At 32.0% G+C, this 25,906-nt stretch overlaps 1 protein-coding gene across 1 annotated transcript in view; it reads left to right on the forward strand.

Moving 5' to 3' along the window:
• LOC141500222 (cadherin-8) overlaps window positions 1–15,608 on the forward strand; it is a 371,408-nt gene extending 355,800 nt beyond the window's left edge. Inside the window, exons 9-10 of the mRNA XM_074203218.1 lie at window positions 12,813–13,064; window positions 13,642–15,608. Coding sequence (XP_074059319.1) covers window positions 12,813–13,064; window positions 13,642–14,135 — 746 coding nt within the window. The 3' untranslated portion in view covers window positions 14,136–15,608. The remainder of the gene's footprint in view (window positions 1–12,812; window positions 13,065–13,641) is intronic.
• Window positions 15,609–25,906: the final 10,298 nt, after the last annotated feature.

Raw genomic sequence — 25,906 nt, forward strand, 5'->3', positions numbered from 1 at the left:
ATATTAAATATCCTGGTTATTCCATTTGGGGAAAGTTTCACATGGAAAACAATATTATGGTTATGTTTTGCTTTCCTGCATAGATACAAGCGGAAATCCATTCTATCCTCCAGAGCTAGTTATATTTATATTCTGTTTTGGGTTTTTTTTTTGCCTTCAAAGGAAGGAGTTGTTTGTGGTTTCACTTTCAGGTTTAGTAGTGAAACATGTGTTTAAAAGATTCCAGAGTGAAGATGACAGTAATTCCCTATTTTTTAAAACATGGAATTGGACATATTTTATTTATAATAATAGTTATTAAGAAATCTAGGTAGTAAAATTATGATGTAGAATTCATATATTGAGTTGTAAATCTAGAGGAGGAAAAAAGAATCCAAGTTTAGAAACTTTACCTTATTCAATCACAGGAGGTCACACCTACCCATATCCTCTTTTTTGTTTCTGTCTTTATCTCTGACTCAACTTCCATTTCTCTGTTTATTTGTTTCTGCCTCTCTGGTTATATTTCTGTCTCTGTCTCTGTCTCTGTCTCTGTCTCTGTCTCTGTCTCTGTCTCTCTCTCTCTCTCTCTCTCTCTCACCCCCTTTCCCTCTCCCTCTACTAATGTTTACTTGCTTGCTACCCACTGTATTGCCATTCTTTTAGGCTATCATTTTATACGTCTCCTGGTGAAAAAAACAAAACAGTAACAAACTGTCTAGACTTAGTTCCTCTACTTTCTCTCCTCTGACTCACTTCTAAATCCTTCTCAGTTTGGTTTTTGAACTCAAAATGATTTCTTAATCAGAGATCCTTTTCTTAATCCTCATTCTTATTGATTCTTCTACAGGATTTAACTATAATCTTTTTCTTTGCACTCCAACTTTTCATCTTATTGCTCAGTCTTGATTCTGTTAGCTGTGTGATTGCTCTACCATCTCCTTTCATAAATTATCATCCATAGCATAGTCTTCAACCATGGATTCATGCCAAGGGTTCTCTATTGGCTATTTCAATCTAGCTGCTGTACTGGTGCAGAACAAAATTTATTATCTTTCTCTCCCAAATCACCCCCTTTTAAGCTTTCCTATATTTTTAAGAATGTTGTCATTCTTTTGGTCACCTAAATTTGGAATCTTAGTGTTATTCTTGACTCTTTGCTCTTAACGACCTCCCAAATACAATTAACTGCAAATCTTTTAACTTCATAATATTTATTGCATCCCTTCCCTTCTTCCACTTACAAAGTCATCACCTCAATTCAGACCTTCATTACCTCTCACCTGGACTAATACAAAAGCTTCCTTATTGCTATCCCTGCCTTAAATCTTTCCCTACTCCAATTAATTCTTCACACAGGTTCCAAAATGCTTTTCATAAACTACAGGTTTAATCATATCAATCCTACCTTACTAGGTCTCCCAGTTACCAGTATAATTATATGTGAAGATTTCACTCTTAGCATTGAATTCTTACAACCTGATCTTATCTCTCTAGGCTTGGTACCATATACAATTTTTTATATCCACTCCTATGTGGCATAGTGACTGGATCCTTGGATCTGAAATGAAGAGAACTTGATTTAACAATGATCTCAATATTTGCTGTCTGTGTGATCCTGGACAAATCATTTGGTTTTTTTTGTCTAATTTGGTTTTGTCATCTGTAAAATTGGGGAAAAAAATAGGATTTCTATGAAACTGGATTTGAACTCAGATCTTCCTGACTTTAGATTCAATGCTCAATTTCATACATCAACTAGCTATCTAGTAATAGTTTATCTTTTATATTTCTATATAAACTTGTATATATTACATATATTAAATATTTTATGTACAGATACATTCATATGCCTATATAAATGTACACAAATACCTGCATGTCTGTATGAATTTTTCTATGAATATAGACATATATAAAAAATATAAATACATATTTTCACTGTATACAATTTAAAGTGTTAACTAGTTTTATTTTGGTTCAATCCTATGAATTCATTGTTTGAAGAATCTCCTGATAAGGAAACTCCTGTCATTGTTGCAGATGGCTGATTATTCTAAGACTTAGGAAGTACCAAATGGATTCTGACATACTTTCTAGGATAACATAGTTCATTTTCAGAAGTAGGACTTGGACTCATGTCTTTTAGACTCAACTTCTGTCCCTCTATACATTAAAATAAAATTCTGTTTTGCTTATTCAATACCTCTTTCCATATTCCCCTCTATTAAAAAAAATGTTTTCTTGAAAGAATGAAAAGTACTAATTAAAGCCAAGAAACCACAGTCACATAGATTAGCATAATATAATTCCTTAGCTGTAGATGCCATCTTAATTCTGAGAGGAGATAATTGTTTTTGAATCTGTTCCTTAAGAAAAAAAGATTGCTCATTAAATTTAACCCTAAATTAATATATCCTTTTGATGGCATCACCGTAGTCACTGACTATACTATATTATCCTCCAGCTTCTATTTTCCTCTCTCTGAGTGAATTTATACAAATCTTCCCATATTTCTCTGAATTCTCCATGGTGTACATTTGCATTTGTTAGATGTACATACCAAAGTTTCTTAAGGCATTACCCAATTCATTGATCTTCATTTTGATGTAAACTGAATATTAGAATTTAGAATATTCTGTCCATAACTGACCCATTTCTTAAATTTTACTTGTCTGATAACTTGATTTCTACTGCCTTAGCCATCAGGAATTTGGGGTCCTTAAGATGATCTGAAGATTCTTGAAGGGAGGACTTTAGCAGAATTTATATAAACCACTATGGAGTACTCAGAGAAAACAAACATGGCAATTGAAGTAAACAGTATAAATTCAAACCATGATAACTGGAAGAGACCTGAGTTCATCTGTTGTCACCTTTCTCATTTTAAGGAGGAAGAAAATAAGGGCTGGAGTCATGAAATGATTTGTGTTGGAACAATATAGTAGCTAGAGTCAATGCTGGAATTCTGGTCTAGGTACCCTAACTTGAAACCACACAGGCTTCCCCCATACTAGACAGCCTTAAAGAAGCACTATCGTCAAGCTAAATGTTGGACACTCTAAGATGTGTAGAGTACTGGGCAAAGGTAGCAACAAATAAACATGATATAATTAGACTGTTTGAAATATCCAATAGCTTGTGACATATTTACTGTGGCTTGTATATTGTCACTGAATTATGCAGGAAGTTATAATGATTCTGGGAGAATCTGGCTTAACGGATTCTTGGTTTTTATTAATTCATTACTACCTTTCTCTTTCCAATATATTCTACTGTTTTAAATACCCATCCTATAGATCTTTTTTTATTGTAGTCACTGCTGCAGCTCCTTATTGCTGAATTGTGTACATTACTATTTCCCAGTGTGTCTGCAAGTTTTATGTTGATATCTTTATGTTCTATGTAGGGCATTTGTGCTGCATGTATTTTTCATTTATAAAGAATAATTATTTAATTAACTCCACCCCCCACCCCCTACCTCAGATTGCCATCCTAACTAAATAGACTGCCATTTCCCCTTGGGTTTGACCTTCTAGTCACTTTCATTCCATTTGACTCAACCAAAACAATTTGAATTCAATTTGCAAGTCAAATGTCAGGAACCACTTTTCAAAAAAAGGCATAATATCTACTGATCTTCTCTTCATCCATTAATTTGGTCATAAAAGCAATCTCATTTGCCTAGCACGTGTCTTTATTAACTGAGGTTCCTTGCCATTTTCTTGCAGACTTCTCAGATAGTATCTTGTTAGTCAGAGTCCACAGTCAAATAATTTGAGATAAATAGGACTAGTACTACAGTATTCAATGAGGTCACTTTGTCATTCACAAGCCAAATGTGCAGCCTCTCGATCTGCATGCCAAAAGACAGATGAATTGTAGTGAATTAAAGCCAGACATATAAGAAATATCTAAGTAATTATCTATACAATTTGATCAATATGTAAATAGCTAATGTGTATCATTCCAAAAGAATAGCTGCTCTTAATAAAGTGCCTTAAATTTCACAATGCAGTTATGTTCATTATTTCACTTGATCACTACAGCAACCATCTGAAGTAGTCTGGGCTGGGCTGGATGTATTATCTTTATTAGTTGTTGTGTTTTGGTCTTGTATAACTCATTTTGACCCCATTTGGGGTTTTCTTGGTAAAGATCCTGGAGGGGGATTGCCATTTCCTTCTCCAGTTCATTTTACAAATGAGGAAAATGAGACAGAGTTAAGTGACTTACACAGGATCACACAGTTACTGTCTGAGGTTGGATTTGAAACTAGGTCTTCCCAAGTCCAAGTGCCAAACTCTCTCTACTGTACCACTTAGCAAATATATGGAAACTGAAACAAAGAAATGACAAGTGATTTATTCAAGATTGCTTGATTTTCCAGTGATAGAACTGCAATTTGCACTTAAATCTTCTGAGTCCAAATTCTCAAGAGTCATTACAATCAGACATTCTGGTTTCAAAGATATATGGCACTTGCCATCACAGATCTTTTAGAATTGTTTTTGATCACTTATTGCTGAGCAGAGTTAAGTTTGTCATGGTGACCATTATCATAATCTTGATGTTTAGGTAGACAGTGTTGTCCTGGTTCTACTCTGGAAATCAATATTAGTTCATATCAGTTTTTCCAGATTTTTCTGATATCTGACTGCCCATTGGCTTTTTATAAAAAAAAATCATATTCCATTAAATCCATATAACACAGCTCGTTTAGTCACTCCCCAAATGATGGGCATCCCCTCATTTTCCAATTCTTTATCACCACAAAAAGGGCTCCTATTGATTATCCTTGTACATGTGGGTCTTTCCCCCTTTTTTATGATCTTTTGGGATACAGACCTAGTAGAGGTATTGCTGCATCAACATATATGCATACTTTTATTGCCTCTTGGGTATAGTTCCAAATTGCTCTCTAGAATGGTTAGGTTAAGTTCATAGCTCCTCCAATAATCCATTAGTGTCCCAATTTTCCCATGTCCTTTCCAACAATGATCATTTCCCTTTTCTGTCATTTTAGTCAATCTGATAGAAGTGATATGGTACTTCAAAGTTGTTTAAATGTGAATTTCTCTAATTAATAGTCTCAGAACATTTATTCATGATTATAGTTCTCTTTAATTTCTTTATCTGAAAACTGTCTTTTTATATTCTTTATCCTTTTCTCAAGAGGGGAATGACTTGTATTTTTATAAATTTGACTCTGTTCTTTTTGTATTAGTTAATTTAGCTCAACTTTCTATTAAACAGCATTTCTCATGTTTGAAAAATGAACAGTACATGCCAAAGCTGATGCATTTTACTTTCATTCAGCATTTTTGAACATTCCATATTACCCACATCAATAGTACCCTCCTCCCTCCACAACCACTAATAAAAGAACTGAATAAAACCATTTGATAAACCTTTTGTGATACATATAATACATATTTGCAGATTTGTTTCACTATTTCATAAGAGATAGTAAAAATATGAGTGTCAATATCACTTATTAAACACTGACATTGATCATTATATTGAACATGCATTGTTGAATCATAATGTCTACTTAAATTTTAGTACTTTCATTTGCAGTTCTTAATTTTTCTCTTTGTATTTCATACTAGCTTTTTCATTGGTATATAAACTTCATAGTGTACAATGATATTAGTTCTCCAGTTGAAGACTATATACTTTGTTTCAAACTTTCCTATTACAAAAAAGTATTTTGGTATACATATAAGGTTTTATTTATATGATTAACTTCGGTGGTTGGTATGTACCCTTGGGACTCCTAAATCAAAAGTCTAAAAATGAATTTTTTCTAATTTAATGCTAGTGGTTTTCAGGATTTTGGGACCTCCTTACAATTTACCAAGATTTTATTAACATAGAACATCTTTCCTTGATTTATTTGTGGGATCATAGATATACAACTAGGGTCCAGGGGATTTAGAGGTCATATGATCTAAAAAAGATTCTTTTTACAGATGATGAACTGAGATCCAAAGAGTTTATGATTTGCCCAAAGTGTAAATGCTATATGTAACATTTGAGCTCAGGTATTTTGATGATGAATCTAGCATTCTTTTCACTGTACATACTGCTTCTTGACTTTTTTCTGTTATTTTTTTTGAAATTTAGATGAGCATAAGAAAAACAGCAAAATTATATTTACTTTATTATTATTAATGCTTTGATAATTTATTTCATATTATTTTTTATGTTAAGACCTCCTTTGTAAATGGTTCCTATCCTGTGAGATTTACCTTTAGACATTCAGAGTGGATAGCCTCTTAGTCTTTTATATTTGTCAAAATTGTAAAGTTCTAAATGTCAACTTTTTTTCAGAGATTTTTGATGAAAATACTTTGGTATTCTATTTTTATTACATTTATTAAAATATTATAAAATTTTAAAAGTACTCCCCTAAAAGTAACTTTCCTCCAGACATTAATTTTGAAGATATCGTAATGTATCCAGTTTCACAAGTACACATTCATAGTGAAATCTTATATCTAGAAAGGTGTTTTGCACATAAAAAATTGCTTGTCATTATAAGGTTTTTCTTCCTTCCCCTCATACTCCTTCTTGCCACCCCCACTTGAGATACATGCATATATATTGTTATTCATTTTAAATATTTTTTCCAAATCTTTACAAATGTTGACCCATTCTTTCAATTTATTTGGACAACATGTATGTTGTTACATTCTTCTAGCTGCTACTAAATTGTTTTTTAAATGTATGTATATAGTCTCATTTTTATTGTGGTCTACAATTTTCTTTTTCTGATTCATCTCCCCAAAATTTGATTTTAAGGACTAATTTTTTTAATTGTCAAAAGTGTATAATAAAATCCCTTCCTTCTTTATAATTTTTGAACTAAACATGTAGAATAGATATCAATTTATCAAGCAGTCTATCACCATCTATTCAGTACATTCTTCTATAAAGTAATTCTGAAGCTATCTCTATGCATTATAGGATGTTAGTCAAATGGTTTATTGATTATTTTTTTCCAATTTAAGTTTATTTGATTTGCTATTTTTTTATATATTTTTTAAAAATGTTTATCTTTTATTATTTATTTCAGAGAGTAGTTTGTTTAGGAAATGGCCTCTAAACTTTGTTAAAAATTATGTTTTCCATCATGTATTTTTAATCTTTGAGAGCTCTAATTTTCATCCTAAATTTGACATTTTTCTTTTTTTTAATTTTTCATCTCTTCTGGATATTTTGGAGATTTTTGTAGTTGTTTAGTCATTATCTGTGTAGTTATTTTGGTTAAAATTCATAACTTATTATAGAATTATTATAGAATTTTATTCTAATTTAGAACTTTATTTCTTCTAAAATATTCACCTTATTTTATCATTTAAGAAACGTTTGATTTCTTTTTGATGTTATTGTCTATCAAGTTTGGTGTTCAAGTGTGTATGTATATGTGTTTGTATACATATATATATATATATATATATATATATATATTTATATATGGAAATCTCAACCATCTAATTCATTGGTAATTGTAGGAAAAGTACTGACAGAATTGTGTAGCCCAGAGCAGGAGGCCTGAGACCATGAATAATGACTGAAAAGTGATCAGTATTTTATACTTATGGAAAATGAGCTAATATTGTTTTATGTGTATGTGTCCATTGCCTTCTGGTAAGTTTCTCTCTATTTCTGTTTTGTTTCTTTAATTACTTTATTTGTTTGCTCACTTTTTTTTTTGAGGAAAAGGAAAACCGAAATTAAATGCATATTCAAACTTAATCATCTTCCTAAAATTGAAAGGAACTTCAAAGACAATTTATTTCTTCTCAAACATGAATACTAATATTCACACAATACACTCAATACCTCATCTTTGGTTGAAGACCATCAGTGAAGTAGAATGGAATTCTCCTCAAGGACTTCCTTTCATTATCCTTTGAATGAACACTAATGGTTAGGGAGCTTTTCCTCATCTTGCCTCAAGAAGAAATGATACTCATTATAACATCTATCAGTTGATTTCCTGACCAAACTAAACCTGATTTATCTTACATTTTGAGGATTCATTATTTGCATAAGTTAAGTATCCCCCACTTATGAAGTCACTGATCCCCAAGACATTTAGTTGTTCTTGATTCCTTCAACTGATTTTGACATGGGAAGAAAAGGGAGGACTTCATTTCCCTACTTGTCCTTCTTTATGCATTATCAATGACTTTCTCAGAATAGGGTAAACAGATTCATATGGAGCAACAAAAGGCCAAGAATAGCAAGGGAGTGGAAGAAAAAAAAATGAAAAGGAAGGTGGCTTAGCTCTACCAGATCCAAAACTATACCATAAAGCTGTAGTCATCAAAACTTCCTGGTACTGGTTAAGAAATAGAGTAATGGATCAGTGGATTAGGATAGGTTCAAAAGAAACAATAGCAAATGACTACAGCAATCTCCTATTTGACAAACCCAAAGACATTAGCTTCCGGGAAAAAAAAAAAAAACTCACTATTTGACAAAAATTGTTGGGGCAACTGGAAAATAGTATGGCAAAAACCAGACATAGACATATATCTCACACACCCTATACTAGAATGGGTACAGGATTTAGACATAAATAGCAACATCATAGATGTTAATAGACCAAGCAATACTCTACTAGATCTATGTAAAGGGGATACATTTATGACCAAACAAGAAACAGAGTACAATATAAACTGCAAAATAATTGATTTTGACTACATTGAAGTCAAAAGATTTTGCCCTAATAAAATCAATGCTGTCAAAATTAAAAGTTAAGCAGAAAACAGAAAGCAGAAAGCTGGGAAGCAATTAGGAAGTCTGATAAAGGTTTCATTTCTAAAATATATAGAGAACTGCATCAAATTTTCAAGCCATTCCCCAACTGATAAATGGTCAACCTATACGAATAGACAATTTTCAAATAAAGACATTAAAGCTACATATGGAAAAATGTTCTAAATCATTTTTGATTAGAGAAAGGAAAATTAAAACAACTCTGAGGTATCACCTCATACATATCAGACTGGTTAAGATGACAGAAAGTAAAAATGATCAATGTTGGAGAGGTTTGGGGAGGGTTGGACAATGATGCATTGCTGGTAGAGTTGTGAACTGACTCAATCATTCTGGAGAGCAATATGGAACTATGCCCAAAGAGCATTAAAAGTGTTCATACCCTTTGACACAGTAATTCCAATTCTAGGACAAATACAGAAGAAAACATGAAAAATGGGAAAAGTCCCACATGTTCCAAAATATTCATAGAAGTTCTTTATGGAGTGCCAAAGAATTGGAAATTGAGGTGACATTTGGAGAATAGTTAAACAAATTATAGTAGATGAATATTATGGGATACTATTGTTCTATAAGAAACCATAAATGGTCAGACTCTAGAGAAGCATGGAATGAGTTACAGGATCTGATGCTGAGAGAAGAGAGCAGAACCAGGAGAACTATGTACCCATTAGCAAAAACATTGTGAGATGATCAATCCTGATGGATATAGCTGCTCTTAGCACTTCAGAAACTTATGAAAACTCTCTTAGATCAGTTATGGAAATTATGGCTATCCCCATCCAAAGGAAGAAAAACAAAGAAAACAAAGAATCCTTCAGAATATGATGAACACTACATTCACTTTCAATATATATATATATATATAACCTATGTATTTCTTTCCTTTAATCCTAATTCCTCATACCAAAAAAATCATTAATCTGTAAATATGTTTAACAGAAATGTGTATTTTGATATTAACCTGACTGTTCACCATTGAGGGGGCAGGGTGGGAAAGAAGGATGGAATGGAATTGTGACTTTAAAAATATATAGGTATATGGATGAATGTTGAAAAACTTTCATAACATGCATTTGGAAAAATAAAATACCAATTAAAAAGGAATAGGGTACACAGGACTGAATAAAATAAAATAATAATAAAAATATAATGAAATAGATTAAATCAGAGCAGTTTATGAATAATAGTAGTCTAAATTCTGTCACTATGGAAACTAAATGTCTTTAAAAGTTGCCTTCTTGTTTCCTCCTCTCTGAATATTTCCAGATCTGTCAATAGATTTATGTATCTAAGTGATAGAATGGATAGAATGTTGGACATGGAGGCAGGAAGGCTCAAGTTTAATTTTGGTTCCTGACATTAGTTGAGTGATCCTGTGCATGTCACTTAACCAATGTCTACCTCAACTATAGAGTTGAATAATAGTTGTGATCACTCCTGCCACTAATACAGATTGCATCATGATTTCACATGCAGTGAATAGCTGCATCAAAGGCTATTCTGCCTGAAAATATATCATTCTGCAACCACTCTACTAAGGAGGCTTGTTAGAAGTGGATTTATTTGTTCTTGGCTGACAACAATTTTGTCTATCATACCTCATAGTTGAACCATCTTTACTTTGCCAGGACCTATCAAAGTTCCATTTTGCAACAATCGTCTTTGAATCTCCAAGAGTCACTGTTCTGGAGTCGAAATTTGGAGAAATATTTTTCACAATATATGAAGGAAAAGAAATAGAATGCAAGTTTTCTGTTTCACCTGTTTTAAGTAATAGGTATTGATAGTATTTCCTAATTAGGTGATCTGATGAGCATATCAGGTCTACATCTAGGTCCTTAATAGTTTTAGGTAGACACTTTAATGAACCTTAATGATCTTTTGTTGTTGTTGAACAATAACTTACTTTCAAAAAATACAATTTTCCAAGTACTTTTATCACGATCCAGTGAGTTAATTAATATGGGTACGACCTGATATACATTTTTTTACTCTTATTAGAAATAAAAATTCACTCATAAACTCTTTAGGATTTGTTTTTTCTAATGAGTACCATAAGCTAGCTCAATTAATATGCTGATTTTTTCAAATGAACAAATTGAGTTGAAGAAATGTTGCATATATTTAGATGTCCATATATATATATATATATATATGCATATATACACACAGTATTCTTATAAACATACACATTCATGCACATATACATATATACAAACAGAGATTCAAAATTTCAAATTTGACTAGAGGTGGAATTGAGGACATAATTATTCTTAGCTTGGGGAACAAAATGTGTAAAGGCAGAAATAGAGGGATGAATCGGAAAGTATCTGTATGTAGAACAATCTTTTGCTAAGGTATTTGAATACAAGCTTCATATTCTTATTCTCCTTGATCCCTTCTTTAAAAAAAGATTTTTCAATAAGAGAGATATAACCTGTTGTACAAACTTCATGCAATGTCACTCCTTTATCTCTTTATTGTTTCAAAATAAACCTGAGCAAACTAACTCATTCCACAAATGAACAATGTTTCATTATCCTAAATATCTACCACAATAACAAGAACAACAAAATGACAATAATAATCTTGGCCTTAGAGAGGGTAACAAGGAAGGAAAAAAACACACATATACATGCACAGTGGACTTTTTGTTTTATTTTGTTTTTTAATGTGTCTTCCCCAAAGCAGGAAGGTAGAGAGATCTGGCTTGACTTTAGTGTAAGAAACACCATCGTGCTTCCTTTGAAGTCAAGGAGATAGCTCTCATACTACATTCATTTTTATATTCCTGCTTCAGTCTCAAAGTTATTATTATGGAATATGTCAAAAAATAGGAATGTGTAAAGATAGCATTGCATACAAATAATGTCAACTATCAAAAGACACAAGCATCGTTATGATTTGTATTAATTACATTTTGAAGAACAATTCTCATCTCTGTTTTGAACTACAGCATGTGAAATCTTTTACCAATGTTCCATGAGCTAATTAAATGTGCTCCAACGTGTCACAGATTTTCTTCAAATAGAGCACAGCTATTTATTGTCTGCTCTCTGAGACTGTTCCCTTGCATGCTGTGTCTGCCTTCTAGGTCATGTAAAATAAAGATCCTTGGATCATTGGGTACACCATGGTTTAATATCGTTTGTAGATATCCTTCTTCCCAAAAGCATTGTATAATGGGGCATAACCAAAGGAAATCCATAGAACATATTAAACAAATGAGCATATCATGTCAGGTTGACTGCTGATCAGCAAGTATTATAGACATGTTTATATTTTAATGGATATGAAAAATCATACTGTTGGTGACTCATTCTTTGAAACCTTAATGGCAGATAGAATGGCTGATCTAACGACTTTGTTTAACTTTCCTCTGATGGAGCATTTGTCAAGGCATTCAAATATATCTCATTCTCACATTTATATCCAATGTTTTTGCTTTTCTTGTTCCAAGTTCCAAGTTTGCTACTTTGGGTATGGTTTTTGAATCTGATAGACTTTTGGACTGATAGGAATTCCTATTGTTATGATTATTGTTATTAATAATAATAATAATAAAAGAGTGATATAACAAAGAAACTTTTGCAAAATATTTTACATATTTTTCCTTGTCCAATCAATTCAACAGTTCCATGAAGGTAAATGTTTTTCATTAAAAATTATTTGCTAAAATCAGCAGGATTTTGCTGATCATGGAGCCCCAAGAATCATAGACAATATTACTCTTGAGGGTTTGTGTTTGTGTTTGTGTATCTGTGTGTGTGTGTGTGTGTGTGTTTATTGGTTTCTCAGTTAGTAGACAAGTTCCTTGAAGGCATAACCTGTTTCAGTTTTATCTTTATATCCCTGGAGCCTATTACACTTCATGGCACATTGTAGGTATTTGGTAAATGTCTTTTGAATGAATGAAAAAATTGATGCTGTTTTACAAAAAAGGGGAAACAGCTAACATGGCAAAACAACAAATATTATATTTAAAAAATGGAGCAGCAATTTTGAAATTATGCAAACTCTCTTATTTTTTTTCCCAGATAATTCTCTCAGCATTTTGGCAAAGCATAGCGGATTCAATCGCCAGAAGCAAGAAGTCTATCTTTTACCAATCATAATCAGTGATAGTGGAAACCCTCCTCTGAGTAGTACCAGCACTCTGACCATTCGTGTCTGTGGTTGCAGCAATGATGGTGTTGTACAGTCTTGTAATGTTGAAGCTTATGTACTTCCAATTGGACTCAGCATGGGAGCATTAATAGCAATACTAGCTTGCATTATTTTACTACTAGGTATGTATTGTATTTTATGCTCTGATGATCAGGTTTATATATTAATAAAAAGAACCCAACCTTATTGACCTTTTTAAGACCAGGGATGTACAACCTTATTTTTAACTTTTTTTTTTTTGCGGGGAGCGGGGGCTAGTTTTCACTTTCTCAAATGATTGAGATTATGTTCTGTATTTTGGAAGTGGGGAAGAAATTAGGGAAAAAATAACAATCTTGAATTATGAGTATGCATTGAATTCTGTGTTCTAAACTGGAATCCTTGGCAATATGGAATAGGAAAGCATGGTAGAGAGGCAGGATGATGGCAGGAATCAGCTTAGAAATCTACTGGTAAGCCTAACTGGTAGTAGACCTCTGTTGTAAGCTGCAAAAATAATGGGTTTTTTTCACATATGAAATAACAAAACTGGAAATTAAGTCAATTTTATCCCAAATATTTTATAACAAAAGTAATATAGCTATAGTAGTAGTAGTGAAAACAATAATGATAATGAGGATAATGATAAAATAACAATGTTTTCCATTATTTGTTCCTTGTTTTGACTAATCTGTTTCCGATTCAATATTTTTCTTTCAGTCATTGTGGTATTGTTCGTAACTCTGAGACGACATAAAAATGAGCCCCTCATTATTAAAGATGATGAAGATGTGAGGGAAAATATAATTCGTTATGATGATGAAGGAGGTGGAGAAGAGGATACAGAAGCTTTTGACATCGCAACTTTACAGAATCCAGATGGGATAAATGGATTTTTGCCCCGGAAGGATATAAAACCTGATCTACAATTTATGCCTAGGCAAGGGCTAGCACCTGTGCCAAACGGTGTGGATGTTGATGAATTTATTAATGTGAGGCTCCATGAGGCTGATAATGATCCCACAGCTCCACCCTATGACTCCATTCAAATATATGGTTATGAAGGTCGAGGCTCAGTAGCTGGTTCTCTCAGTTCCCTGGAGTCCTCGACATCAGACTCAGATCAGAATTTTGACTACCTCAGTGAATGGGGTCCCCGTTTCAAAAGACTTGGAGAACTCTACTCAGTTGGAGAAAGTGACAAAGAAACTTGACAGTGGATCATAAGCTTCCCTATGAAACTGAAAATTCATGTAATATGCTAGGGCCATCCCTGTTAGTTACAACCAATGTGGTCATTTGTTTTAGAGGCAAGTTTAGCGCCAGTCATCTATGAAATCAACTACATGTAATGTTGAACCAAAAAAATAATAATAATACAAAAGTATATGTTAGGAGGTTTATAAGTCTTGTGGAGTGTGAAGTAAAGTATGTGGAGTGTCTAGAAGTCTTTGGATATTTAATATTCACTTGACCACCACGGACATGGAGATAGGGATCTTGGTTGATCTTCAATGTAAGGAATAGAGGAAAATTCAAAACAAATGGTGCTTTTGTAGAGAAATGGACCTGCAGGGATTTTGCTGCTGAATAATGTCATCTGCCAGGCTGTATAAAATAACATGTTTTTTCCTCAATACCAACAAAGATCCCATCACCAAAATTTTAAAAGCAATACTTGGTCCTCTGTACAATGCTAGCTATGAGGAGCATTGTTAAAACCTACTAGCTTCTACTGTGCAGTGACCATCCATTGTACATAATTGTTGGCCCAATAACCACAGACTATTTCTCATCTTTAAATATTGTGTGGAGCCTTAAAATATTCACATGTTCTTAATTCATTCCAGGGAAGGGTGGGGGGAGGGTTACTCATTCAATGATGGGAGAGGAGAAATCCCATTTAAATAGGCTTGTTTCTAGAAGAAGGATTACTCTTATCTTCCACTTCATCATCTTCCACAAGGACACAAAAGGAACTGTATCACAGGATGGATGGACTATATAAGAGATGGTTGGTTTTAACACTGATGAGTGAATTTATTTGTTTAATCCTTGAAATAAATATTTTATTGATGTCCATTACTGCTTTTATTTATTAAGGTTGATAATCTATAGATTAAGGGAATATATGAAAAAACAAAATTATATCCATTAATAATCCTTTAGATTGTTTTCTATATATATAAAATGAATGTTTAATATATGTACATTTTGATGAGCAGATAAGGATGATTGCCGATGATATATTTAAAAAGGAAAGCTAACAGTCTCTTTTGAGTAGTTGAGCTTTATGTGACTGATGAGGGCAGGAAGAACATTTTCCCAGAGAAACTTTTGAACAGTTTTCTATTTTGTTCATAACTCTAGTATTTGGTGTTTTTACTACAAGCACAAACATCTGGAAGTATACTGGTTCATGTGGATATTTAAACTCTAGCCTTTTAGAAGCCCAAACATAACACAGTAAAGTAAAACATGCTTATAGTTCTCCAATGTATTAGAGAAGGAACCAGTTTGTACATAACTTTACAACTTATGTTATTAGCATTTCTTTAACTAATGTTCATGGTTATGCACAGGGGCTTTTGCACTCCAAGACAAGACAGCACTAGAAGCTGCAAGCATACTCAATTTGTAATGCAAACTTGCCATTTAGAAGTAGAGATTGTACAATAAAACTTAAGTATTACATGCAAATCATTTTAATTTTCTACTTTGCTTTGATGCTATATTGTTTGTTTATTTACTCCATGTATTGTATTAAGAGAACTCCTGTATTGTTTCCTACTTTGTGAAATATATTTTTATAAATAATTCTGGCTTTATCATTTCTTTCTTTCTTGTTCATGACCTCAAACAAGGAATAATCAATTGTGGGTGGAACTCTTGAATTTTAGATGAGGTACAGTCAATCAATTGAAGTGGCTACTTGAAGTTGTACAATGAATTAATGGAAGAACAGAAACTAGAATTCAGGGCTCCCAACTCAATCAACATTTATCAAATTATTCCATCATGACAGTGTCATTTTTTTTGTTAAACAAGATTTCACTGGATTATATTTTTATATAATTTAGTCAAGCATTCTTTCCATTATCTTACTAGATGCCTGCCTCCTCATGGCATGAGTTAATGTAGGATTTCTGAAGCTAGGAAATAAAAGACTTGTTAGTTTACTGTGTATGTTAACATAAGACCAGCTTAACTAGGTGTGGATATCCTTATCATCATACCTTTAGCCACCAGGTGATGATTTTTTCTCCCATTGAAGCAACACATAATCATTTTGTTTAAAGAAAATGATCTTTATTTTTGAAGGGAGTTTGCCTACAGAGACTAATAAAGTCTCTGAAAGAATTACTGTTGACATATAGAATGACTCCAAACATTTGAGAGAGTATTATATTTAGTATGATATATATATATATATATATATATATATATGTATAGTATAATTGAGATAATTACTGCAAGACTTATTTTCCTTAGCTCAAATCTGTCCTCAGACACTTGCTATCTGTGTAACCCTGGAAAAGTCACTTATTTCTGTTTGCCTCTGTTTCCATATGTAACAAGCTGGAAAAGAAAATCACAAACCACTTCAGTGTCGTTGCCAAAAAGTAATGCCTAAATGGAATTATTAAAAAGACAGACCTTACTGCAAAAATGGCAGAACAACACTAATTGGAATATAAGGGAAGAAAAGAAAAAAAATGCATGCACAAACAATTCAAATGAAACAAGACATTTATTCAATCAAATTTCAAACAGAAAAATGTTTCCTTGGGGAAATCTCTATTAATCAATTGCTCATCTTAACATGATATTGTGCATTAAAAATGGAAATCTCACCACCACAGGAAACATGATATCCTGATTCCATATCGAGATTGGACTGAGTTCTAGATGAGACCATATTTTGGAGATTAGAGAAGGGTGCTGTGAGCTAAGCAGCCCATTGCTGTTTATAACTGCAGATGGATAAAAGGCAAACAGGTTCTTCCACAGAGTTATATTATACACTCCCTTGCTTTTCAGGGCTCCTTTGTAGGGAAACTCACGAATGTATAACCTTCTGATTGCCTTTTTGATTGAAAGTTCCATCTGAGACCACGGTAGTGCAACCAGTAATAAGATTTCAAAAAATCCCATCACTGGCACTGTAGGAAAGGCGAGCATGACAGAAATCTCATCATTGTCAGTCAAAAAGATAAGGTAACCACTAACGGTGGGTGTCACTTCAAATTGTGCATTTATACAGCTTTTAAACATGAATATCAACAATGAAAAGGAGGGGAAAAAAAACACATAAGCCATTGTTGGGTCCACAAATGGGAACATACAATTTTCTTTCTTCAAAATGACAGTTTTAATGGAAACAGGTCTAACCTGTGAAAGCCAGATAACCTGTAGATAATTTGCATTGGTAATTTATAATCATACCTTTGACTCCCATTTTCCCTGGAAAAGAGGATACAGTAGACCCTTACCTAGCTGTGTTTTCTTCTTGAAATGAAGAAAATACATAGAATAGAAAAAGGGTTTGATCTGTCTATGGAAAAGTTTAGGGACATTAATCTAAAGTTGTGAATGATGCTGATGATGTTTTTAATTCTCAAGAATAGAATCATGGTCATCACACTGAGGAGCTGGGATTTAATGAATCTACATCACTAGTCTTGTCATTGCAGTAAATAGCTCATGCTTAATAATAGGAGCTGACATTTAGGCAATACTGTTATAACTGTCAAAGTACATTATTTGCAACAATCTTGTGATATAAGTTGTGCACATATGATTAATCCATTTTGGAGAAACTGGATTCATACAGGGAAACTGAATTTTCCAAATTCACATGGTAGTGAGTGCCAGAGAAAAGATTTGAACCGAAAAAAGTCTTCTAATTTCTAATTCAATTTCTTTTTTATCTATAACATGGATCATGTTGTCATCAACTCATTTTTTAAAGAAAAGCACAGACAATGTTTATACATTCATCATTTAATACATCATAGATAGAAAAACATAATAACAGCTTTTTAAGTACCAAATGCTGAGAGTAAAATAAAAATAGAATTTCAACTCAGAATAAATTGCATACAATTTTTGAAAGCAAGAAAAATCCATCTGCTGTATTTCAATATATAATACCTCCTTCTAGGCAGAGGCAGTTATAGCATTCTTATTATCAATGAATTTGAATTTGAAGTGACCTCAGTGGACACCTAATCCAACTCTACATGAAAAGAATCCTTAGTAAGACAGTGAATAATGATCAGTGATAAAATAAATGAGTTGTCTTGATGGCAAGTTGCTTGCACACTGTCTTTTATCTGCCTTTCTGAATTGCATTCATTGGATCATTCATTCATTCATGAGATATAATAAGTGCTTATTAAATGATGAAATCTAATTGTCTAGCTTTGTCTTTTGTGGAAACTTTAGAAACCAGTTTGTATTTCTCTTTATATAAAACTATTCCCTTACTTCTCTGAAAAAAATCATTTTTTTACCATTTTGACTTCTTTGACATCATTTAGTATCATGCCTTGTTTTGTTTTGTGTGGGGTTTTTTTGGCCATTTTTATCTTTTTTTTTTAAATTCCTCAAAGTACTTGCCCTATCCTTCCATCGTTTTCCAGGAACATTTTATTTCTGTTAATGAGTGGAGTAGTAGAGTAATGTTCCTTCTTCCTTTTTCATTTTCTTTAAGGAGAGACAAATCTTTACCTTGTGAATACTTACCTGTTATTTGATAACAGTAGAAATACAAACATTGAAAGCTCTCTGTAGATCACTGCAAAATTCCACTTATCCTCTTTAATTGTTAAAAGGGATTCTCAGTTGTTCCTTTTTCCTGATGCTAGCTCTCATCATTGTTTTATCGTGCCATGCTTGATCATTGTATAGGGGTTCAGTTACTAAAGGTTTCTGAGCAAAACAATTGAATACTTCTCATGGGTTTACCCTCATTTTACTACCATAGGACAGTATTTTGCTGCTTTTGATAGTTAATTAGCAGACTCCAATGAAGTTTTAATGCAAACAGAAGCTTTTTCAGTGTGAAATTTCCGAGCAGGAATAGAATTACCAGGAGAGTTTTATCTAATTAAATCTAATTACTGACTTTTTCCCTCTTTGTATCCTTCCCATTGCTAATTTAAATACTATTGTGTGCTTCCTAACCTACCATGCTCTCTATCCCCCCATTAGGGGCCAAAGCTTAATCTATTCACGGTAGCACAAAAGCAAATGAAATCTTGAGATGCATTAAGTGAGATGTAGTGTCCAGAATCAATCAATAAACTTTGATTAAGTTTTTAGCATAGCAAGGCATAGTTTTTAGTTTTGGATCTCAAAGACAAAAGTGAAATAATTCTCTTCATATAATTTACATTCTATCAGGAGATTTTATCAAGATTTGGGACACAAATCCATCATACTTTTCCCCTAAAAAAACATATCTAAAGATTAATGTTCTAATCTGGATGCCATATTTTAGTAGGGAAAAAATGAAAATATAGAATGCACCAAGTAGGAAGCAGCAAGTCAGGAGACAGATGATGTCACATGAAGATTGGGAAAGGAATTAGAAATATTTACCCTAGAAAAGAGACTACATGTAGAACATTTATGCCAGCTGTTTTCAGGTATGTAATAGAATATAATATAGCAGAATGAACAGATTTACTCTGCTTGAACCCTAGATTGCAAAACTAGGAGTAATTGCTCTAGAATTTGGAAGGAGACAAATATTGGTCTGAAAGCATTTAAATGTTTACAAAGGAGATATTTTTTTTTACCTCATTTAAAGATGTTGAAGCATAAACTGTCTGACCATGCATGCAGAACTCAAAAGCTCATAGACTTGAGGGATTCTCATTCAAGTAGTGTTTGAATTAATGGACCTTTGACTTTTTCTAATTGATAATCTGTGATTCTGTGTTACTATGTACAAGTCATATACCAGATATTGTGGAAAATACAGAGATAATTCCCTTTGTTTTAGGAAACATTTTACTTTACAGAAAATGGCAGATTTTAATCTTGTTAGTATAGAAAGAAATATTATATTTTTATTGTAGAATCTATGTAATCTCTTGAGCAAATTTTATATCTTATATGAAAAGATTGCTTATCTGAAAAATGTAGACACTTCAAATAAATATTGATTAGATTTGTGATTTAATAATCAATCAAATTATATGTATTTAAAATGAGTACCAATAGTTTAAATATGTATTTGCTGTGAATTATCATTGAATAATATTGAATTAATAGGAACCATAGAACATCAATATTTTCATAGAACATAAAGTAAAGAGTAGATCTAGAAGTTTCTTTGGAAGGGAAAGCAAAATGAGGAATAGGTGAAACAGGGTTCATCAGACAACAGTTTGTGTGATTAATAAGCATAATGGTGGTTTTAGGTGGCTACAAGAGCACTATTCATCAAAAGTCTTATATGGAAAGCAACAAAGTGATGTGATTTTGATCTATATTAAAAGAGGGACAAGTTCCAAAATTAAGGAGGTGATAATCTGATCTCTAGTTGAGAAGCCAATATTTGGATTATTGTGTTCAGTCTTGGGTGTCAAGTTTTAGAAAGGGCATTGGTACACTAGAAAACATTCTGAAGAAGGTGATGAGTATTAGGATGTTTTAAATCAGTGTTTGCATTATTGAATTTATATATCACTTTATTGATTGAAGAAAAACATGTTAGCCTGAAAAAAAGTTGTGGGATCAACATGAATGCTACCTATAAGTATAAGATATGTTGCTATTTTTTAATTCTCTTCCTTCACTCCTCCCCCATTTTTGAGAAGGCAGAAAATAAGACACCTATTACAGTAAGTTAAAAAAAATAAAGATTTTTTTAACATTAACTCTGCTAGGCAGAGAGAAAAAGCAATGAGAATAAAGTAAAAAAAATGCTTCAATCCATAATTTTCTACCTGGAGGTGAATAGTATTTTTCATGATGAGTCCTTTAATATTATTGAGGATCATCTTTCATAATTGATTATCATTACAAAATTCCTGGCATTATGTACACTGTTTTTACGATTCAACTCACTTCATTTTTACTTCAGTTCATATGGCTTTCCAAATCTTTCTAAAACCATTCCTTATATCATCTATTAGAGCACAGTAATATCCTATCACAATCATTTACCACAAATTTTTCAGCAATTCCCCAATTTGGGTGCATTACCTCAGTTTCTATTTTTTGCTACAATAAATAGAATTGCTATAAAATTGCATTCATTTTGGGGCCCTTTATCTTTGTCTTTGATCTCTAGACCAAGCTGTGTTTCAAAACACTGTCACTGCAAAACAGGATTTCCTCCTATTTTTTTTTTTTGGACTAATAGACAGAAGTTATAGGGAGAGAGATTTCATTTTGGTAAGACAAAATCTGTATTCTCAATTAGAAACATCTGAAAGTAAAGAAATAGCATTATTTAGCAACTATTATTTGCTATGTGCTGGGGATATAAATTCAAATAAAACAAAGATTGTTCCTGTCCTCAGGGATCCAAATCTAATGGAGGAAGGGAAGAATAAAAAGAATCTGAAGAATGCTAGTAGAGTGCCAGAAGAAGGAAGAAGGTATCTACTACAGAGGAATGATGAGGAATTCCAAAGAAATACAAAAGTAGTACAGCTGGTGGGAAATGGAGGAAAAAATTGTATTGAGATGGCTCTTTGAGTTATCTGTGTAAAGAAGAGATGATGAAGGGGTCTAAGAAAATAAAGCTAGTATTATTGGTGGGAAATTGGTTGAACAAGTCTAATCTCTCTTGCACAAGACAGCTACTTAACTTCTTAAAGAAAACAATCATGTTTCGCCCAGTCTTTTATTCTCCATGCTCATATCACCATCATTGTCATCATCATCATCATCATCATCATCATCATCATCATCATCATCCCACCACCACCACCAAGTCAGAAGGAATTTACTAAATCCTTATACTGTGACTGACACTATGATCAGGATATCAAAAAAGAGGTAAAAAGAAAACAATTAGGTAAATCACATTTTAATGTGGAATTATCTTGATTACCATCACTTTCATTTCAGTCTTCCTATTCCTGGATGATCTCCAAATTTTCATTGTCCTCACCAAAATATAGTAACTAGAATCAAAGAAAATATTGCAATGATGGGACAGACTACAACAGCTACATCCATAATCCTGGACATTATACCTTATTAACAGTACATCATATTGATTAGGTTTTTTTTTAATATGTCATACCACATTGCTAGTTTATCATGAGAATATAGAATATTGAAAATCTCAGATCTTTTTTCCCTCCTGAATTGTCATCTAATTCCCTATTTTCTCTTTATGAAGTTTATTTTTTAACTCTAGTATAAGATGTTACGTTTACCGTAAGCACATGTCTTCTTGTCAGATTTGGCCAATTATTCTAGTATGTCAAGAGTTTTTTGAACCTAATTTTGACATTTAAAATAATAATTATTCTCTAATCTTTATGTTTACTACAAATCTGGTAAATCTTCCATTCTGGTTTTTGATTAAAACAATCAAATGTAAAGAGCAGAAGGACTATCAAAGAGTTGTAGTGGTGTCCTTGCATAATGCCATTAAGTCACTAATGATCAAGTCTGGTGACCCATTTCAGTTTATTGGGCTTTCACCTAGTCAACATTTCTCTAAATTATCCTCAAGAATAGCATGAGGGACTTGGCAATCTGTTTTTCAAAAACATAAGCAATTTAAGTCTTACAAAAACAGAGATAACTTTGTTTTATTAATAGTAAATGAGGCATAAAACAAGGAAACACATGCTTGCCAAAGATATGTATTACTGTCATGAAGGATACACATCAAAGAATCTAAATTGAAGAGCGATTCCCTTGAGGGAATGAGGTCTTTCAGAAGCTGCCGTTTGCAGGTGGTGGTATGTACTAATTTCTTTAAGGACCAGAACTTGGCAGAGTCTCTTAAATGAGAGCCATAAGCACTGAAAAATATCATAATTTAATTATTCTAATATGAAAATTCAAGTGCATATAGAATTCCAAAAGATAGCATTCAGTTGGGTGGGTATGCCAAAAAGCTGGTACATGAATCCATATAACTCAGGTAAATACTATAAAGATATGATGAGGTGAAGTTAAAGTTCTTTTATTTCAAAAATGATTCATTTTTGGTTATTCTGAATTTGATAAATAAAAAATCAAAGTCTCCATGTATGAAAACTATTATATGTGAAATAACTAATTTACTGGTGGTATGAGGATAGAGTACTAGTCCTGGAATCTGGAAGATCTGAGTTCATTTCCAATGATGGACACTGAACTGTTTCCTCAACTACAAAATGGTAATAATAATGGCACCTGCCTTTGAGAGGTGTGAAGGTCAAATAGGACAATTCTCAAAGCACTCAGTTATATATAGAATTTGGAACATAGTTGGTAATATGTAAATGTTTATTCTCTACTATTCCCTTAATGAATTATATATATATATATATATATATGTATATATATATATATATATGATTCAGTAGTCCAGTTTCAAAATGGAATAATCCATTTTCCTGCATTTCTCTATGAAATTTCTTCTCTTTTCTGTGCATTTTTAAAATTGCTTCATTAAAGTTTTTATTTTTTTTAATTTTTAATGATATCTCTATATCTATCCCCTCAAATAAAACAAGACAAAACAAACCTCTCCTTTTGAAATTAGTATAAATCATGGAAGATAGATGCATATATTGGCCATGTCTGAAAATGTGCATCTCATTTCATACCTCTAGTAAATAATCTCTTCATCATACATGGTCACGTGCTCCATTATTGGTCCATGTTTGATCAATCAATTTTTTCCTAGTTGTCTGCCATGCCTATTTTCCTCTCCCTCCACTCCTACTGCTGGACTCCCTGGTTTCATTTAGTCCCAGCTAAAATCCCAAAATCTAAAGGAAGATTTCATCACCTCTTATTAATTCCAGTGTCTTCCCACCATTAATGATTTTCTATTTATCCTGTATAGTTTACTTTCTATGTATTTCTTTGCATGTTGTCTACCCACTAATTTATAAGTTCCTTGAGGGTGAGGTATTTCTTTTTTGCTTTTTTTATATATCCCCAATACTCAGCACATTGTTTGACATATAATAGAAGCTTAACAAATTCTTATTGACTGATTGATTGAGGGCATTGACCAGAAATTTTAATTCTTTAAGAGCTATTTTCCTCTATAACATGTATTCATGATATACATTGCTTTCTAAGTTCTGCTAACTCCATTCTACAGCAGAGGTGTCAAATTTGTGACCCTGCAGCCAAGAATGAGATGTCACTAGTGCAGCTTGAACTAGATTTAAATGCAATTGGAAAATGGTTAACACAATACATAAAACTACAATGCAAAATGATGATGTTGATTTATGGTTTCCAAAAGGATCCAATTAAATTTTAATCTGATGCCACTGTTCTACATAAATTTATGAGTTTTAATAGGAAGGTTTTGGAAAATCAAATAGAAAATTTTATCTTTGACCCTGGAAGTTTTTGAGAATCATTGGAGATTACTGAGTGGTGGGTGGAAGTGAAATGGTCAGACCTGCAAATTAGGGAGATCACTGTTACTGATAGGAAGATAAACTGAAATGAGGTCAGGCTTATGGCAGACCATGATATGATGAGAGTTTGAGTTAATCTCTAAAATACTTTAAACAGATAATCGTATTATCTGCAATATATATACATATATAGTTTTAAATCCTCTTTTACTCTGTAGATTTCCTCATTTTCTTTTCTTGCATTTCTATAGTTGGCATTTATAATATTAGATTTAATAATAGTCATGATAATGAAAAAATTTTGTTTTTAAGCTAATTTTATTTGAAGTCTTCTAGTTTATCTTCATTAAATATTATCTGCTTCTTGGTTTTAGATAGACCTCATAATATTTATGTGCTTTAAAAATATTTTAGCAGAAACTGAGTGTTACATTCTTTGTATATGTGTGTGTGTGTGTGTGTGTGTGTGTATGTGTGTAGAGGATTTACAGCAACTTATAGTGATTCTTATTTATTATTGTTTTTGTTAATATGGTCTATTATGTTTCTAATTTTTCTAATATTGAACCAACTCAGTATTCTTGGCTTAAATCCAATCTGGTAATAGTCGATAATATTTTATTAATATATTATAACCTCTTTGCCATTATTTTATTCATTTTCCATTCAGTATTTATTATAACTGTTGGTTTAGATCTTTTTTCAGTTTCATCTCTCCCTGAGTTTAGAATGAACATCATAGTTTCATTGTCATAGGAATTTTGCTAAAGCACTACCTTTTATATTTTTGCCAACAATTTATATAATTAGAATTATTTAATCATAGAATGTTTGAGAGAATTTACTTATAAATCCATTTGATCCTTTCCCTAAAATCCATTAGACTTTAATTTCATAATACTATGAGATTTGGTTATTCTATAAATAGTTTAAAAAATTCAATTTATATATTCATTAAACATTTATATATTCATTAATTTTTTATTAAATAAAGGTATTAAATATTTGTACATTTATAAATAATGCATAAATACTATTTATAAATACTATATTCACTATTATTGATATATATATATATATATATATATATATATATATAATCTAAATATTTTCTCAAATGTCCTTTATTTCCGATTCATTTGTTTGGAATTCATCTTTTTTCATTTTTGATTTTTAAAATTTAGTTCCTCTTCTCTTTGTAACTCATTAGCTGGACTTTGATTTATTATTTTAAAGCAAATTCTCAATTTTATTTCTTCATTTTTTAACTTAAAAAACTCTTGTTAAGTTTTCATAATTTCTATTTGTAGCATTTTTCTTGTTACTTTTCAATTATTTTAAATGTTTTAGGACAAGTTTATTGTTCTATTCTTTCTTTCTGTTGTTGTAAAAAGTGATGGGAGATAAATATTTTT

Source organism: Macrotis lagotis, chromosome 1, assembly GCF_037893015.1.
Source record: "Macrotis lagotis isolate mMagLag1 chromosome 1, bilby.v1.9.chrom.fasta, whole genome shotgun sequence".
NCBI classification, from domain to species: Eukaryota; Metazoa; Chordata; class Mammalia; order Peramelemorphia; family Peramelidae; genus Macrotis; species Macrotis lagotis.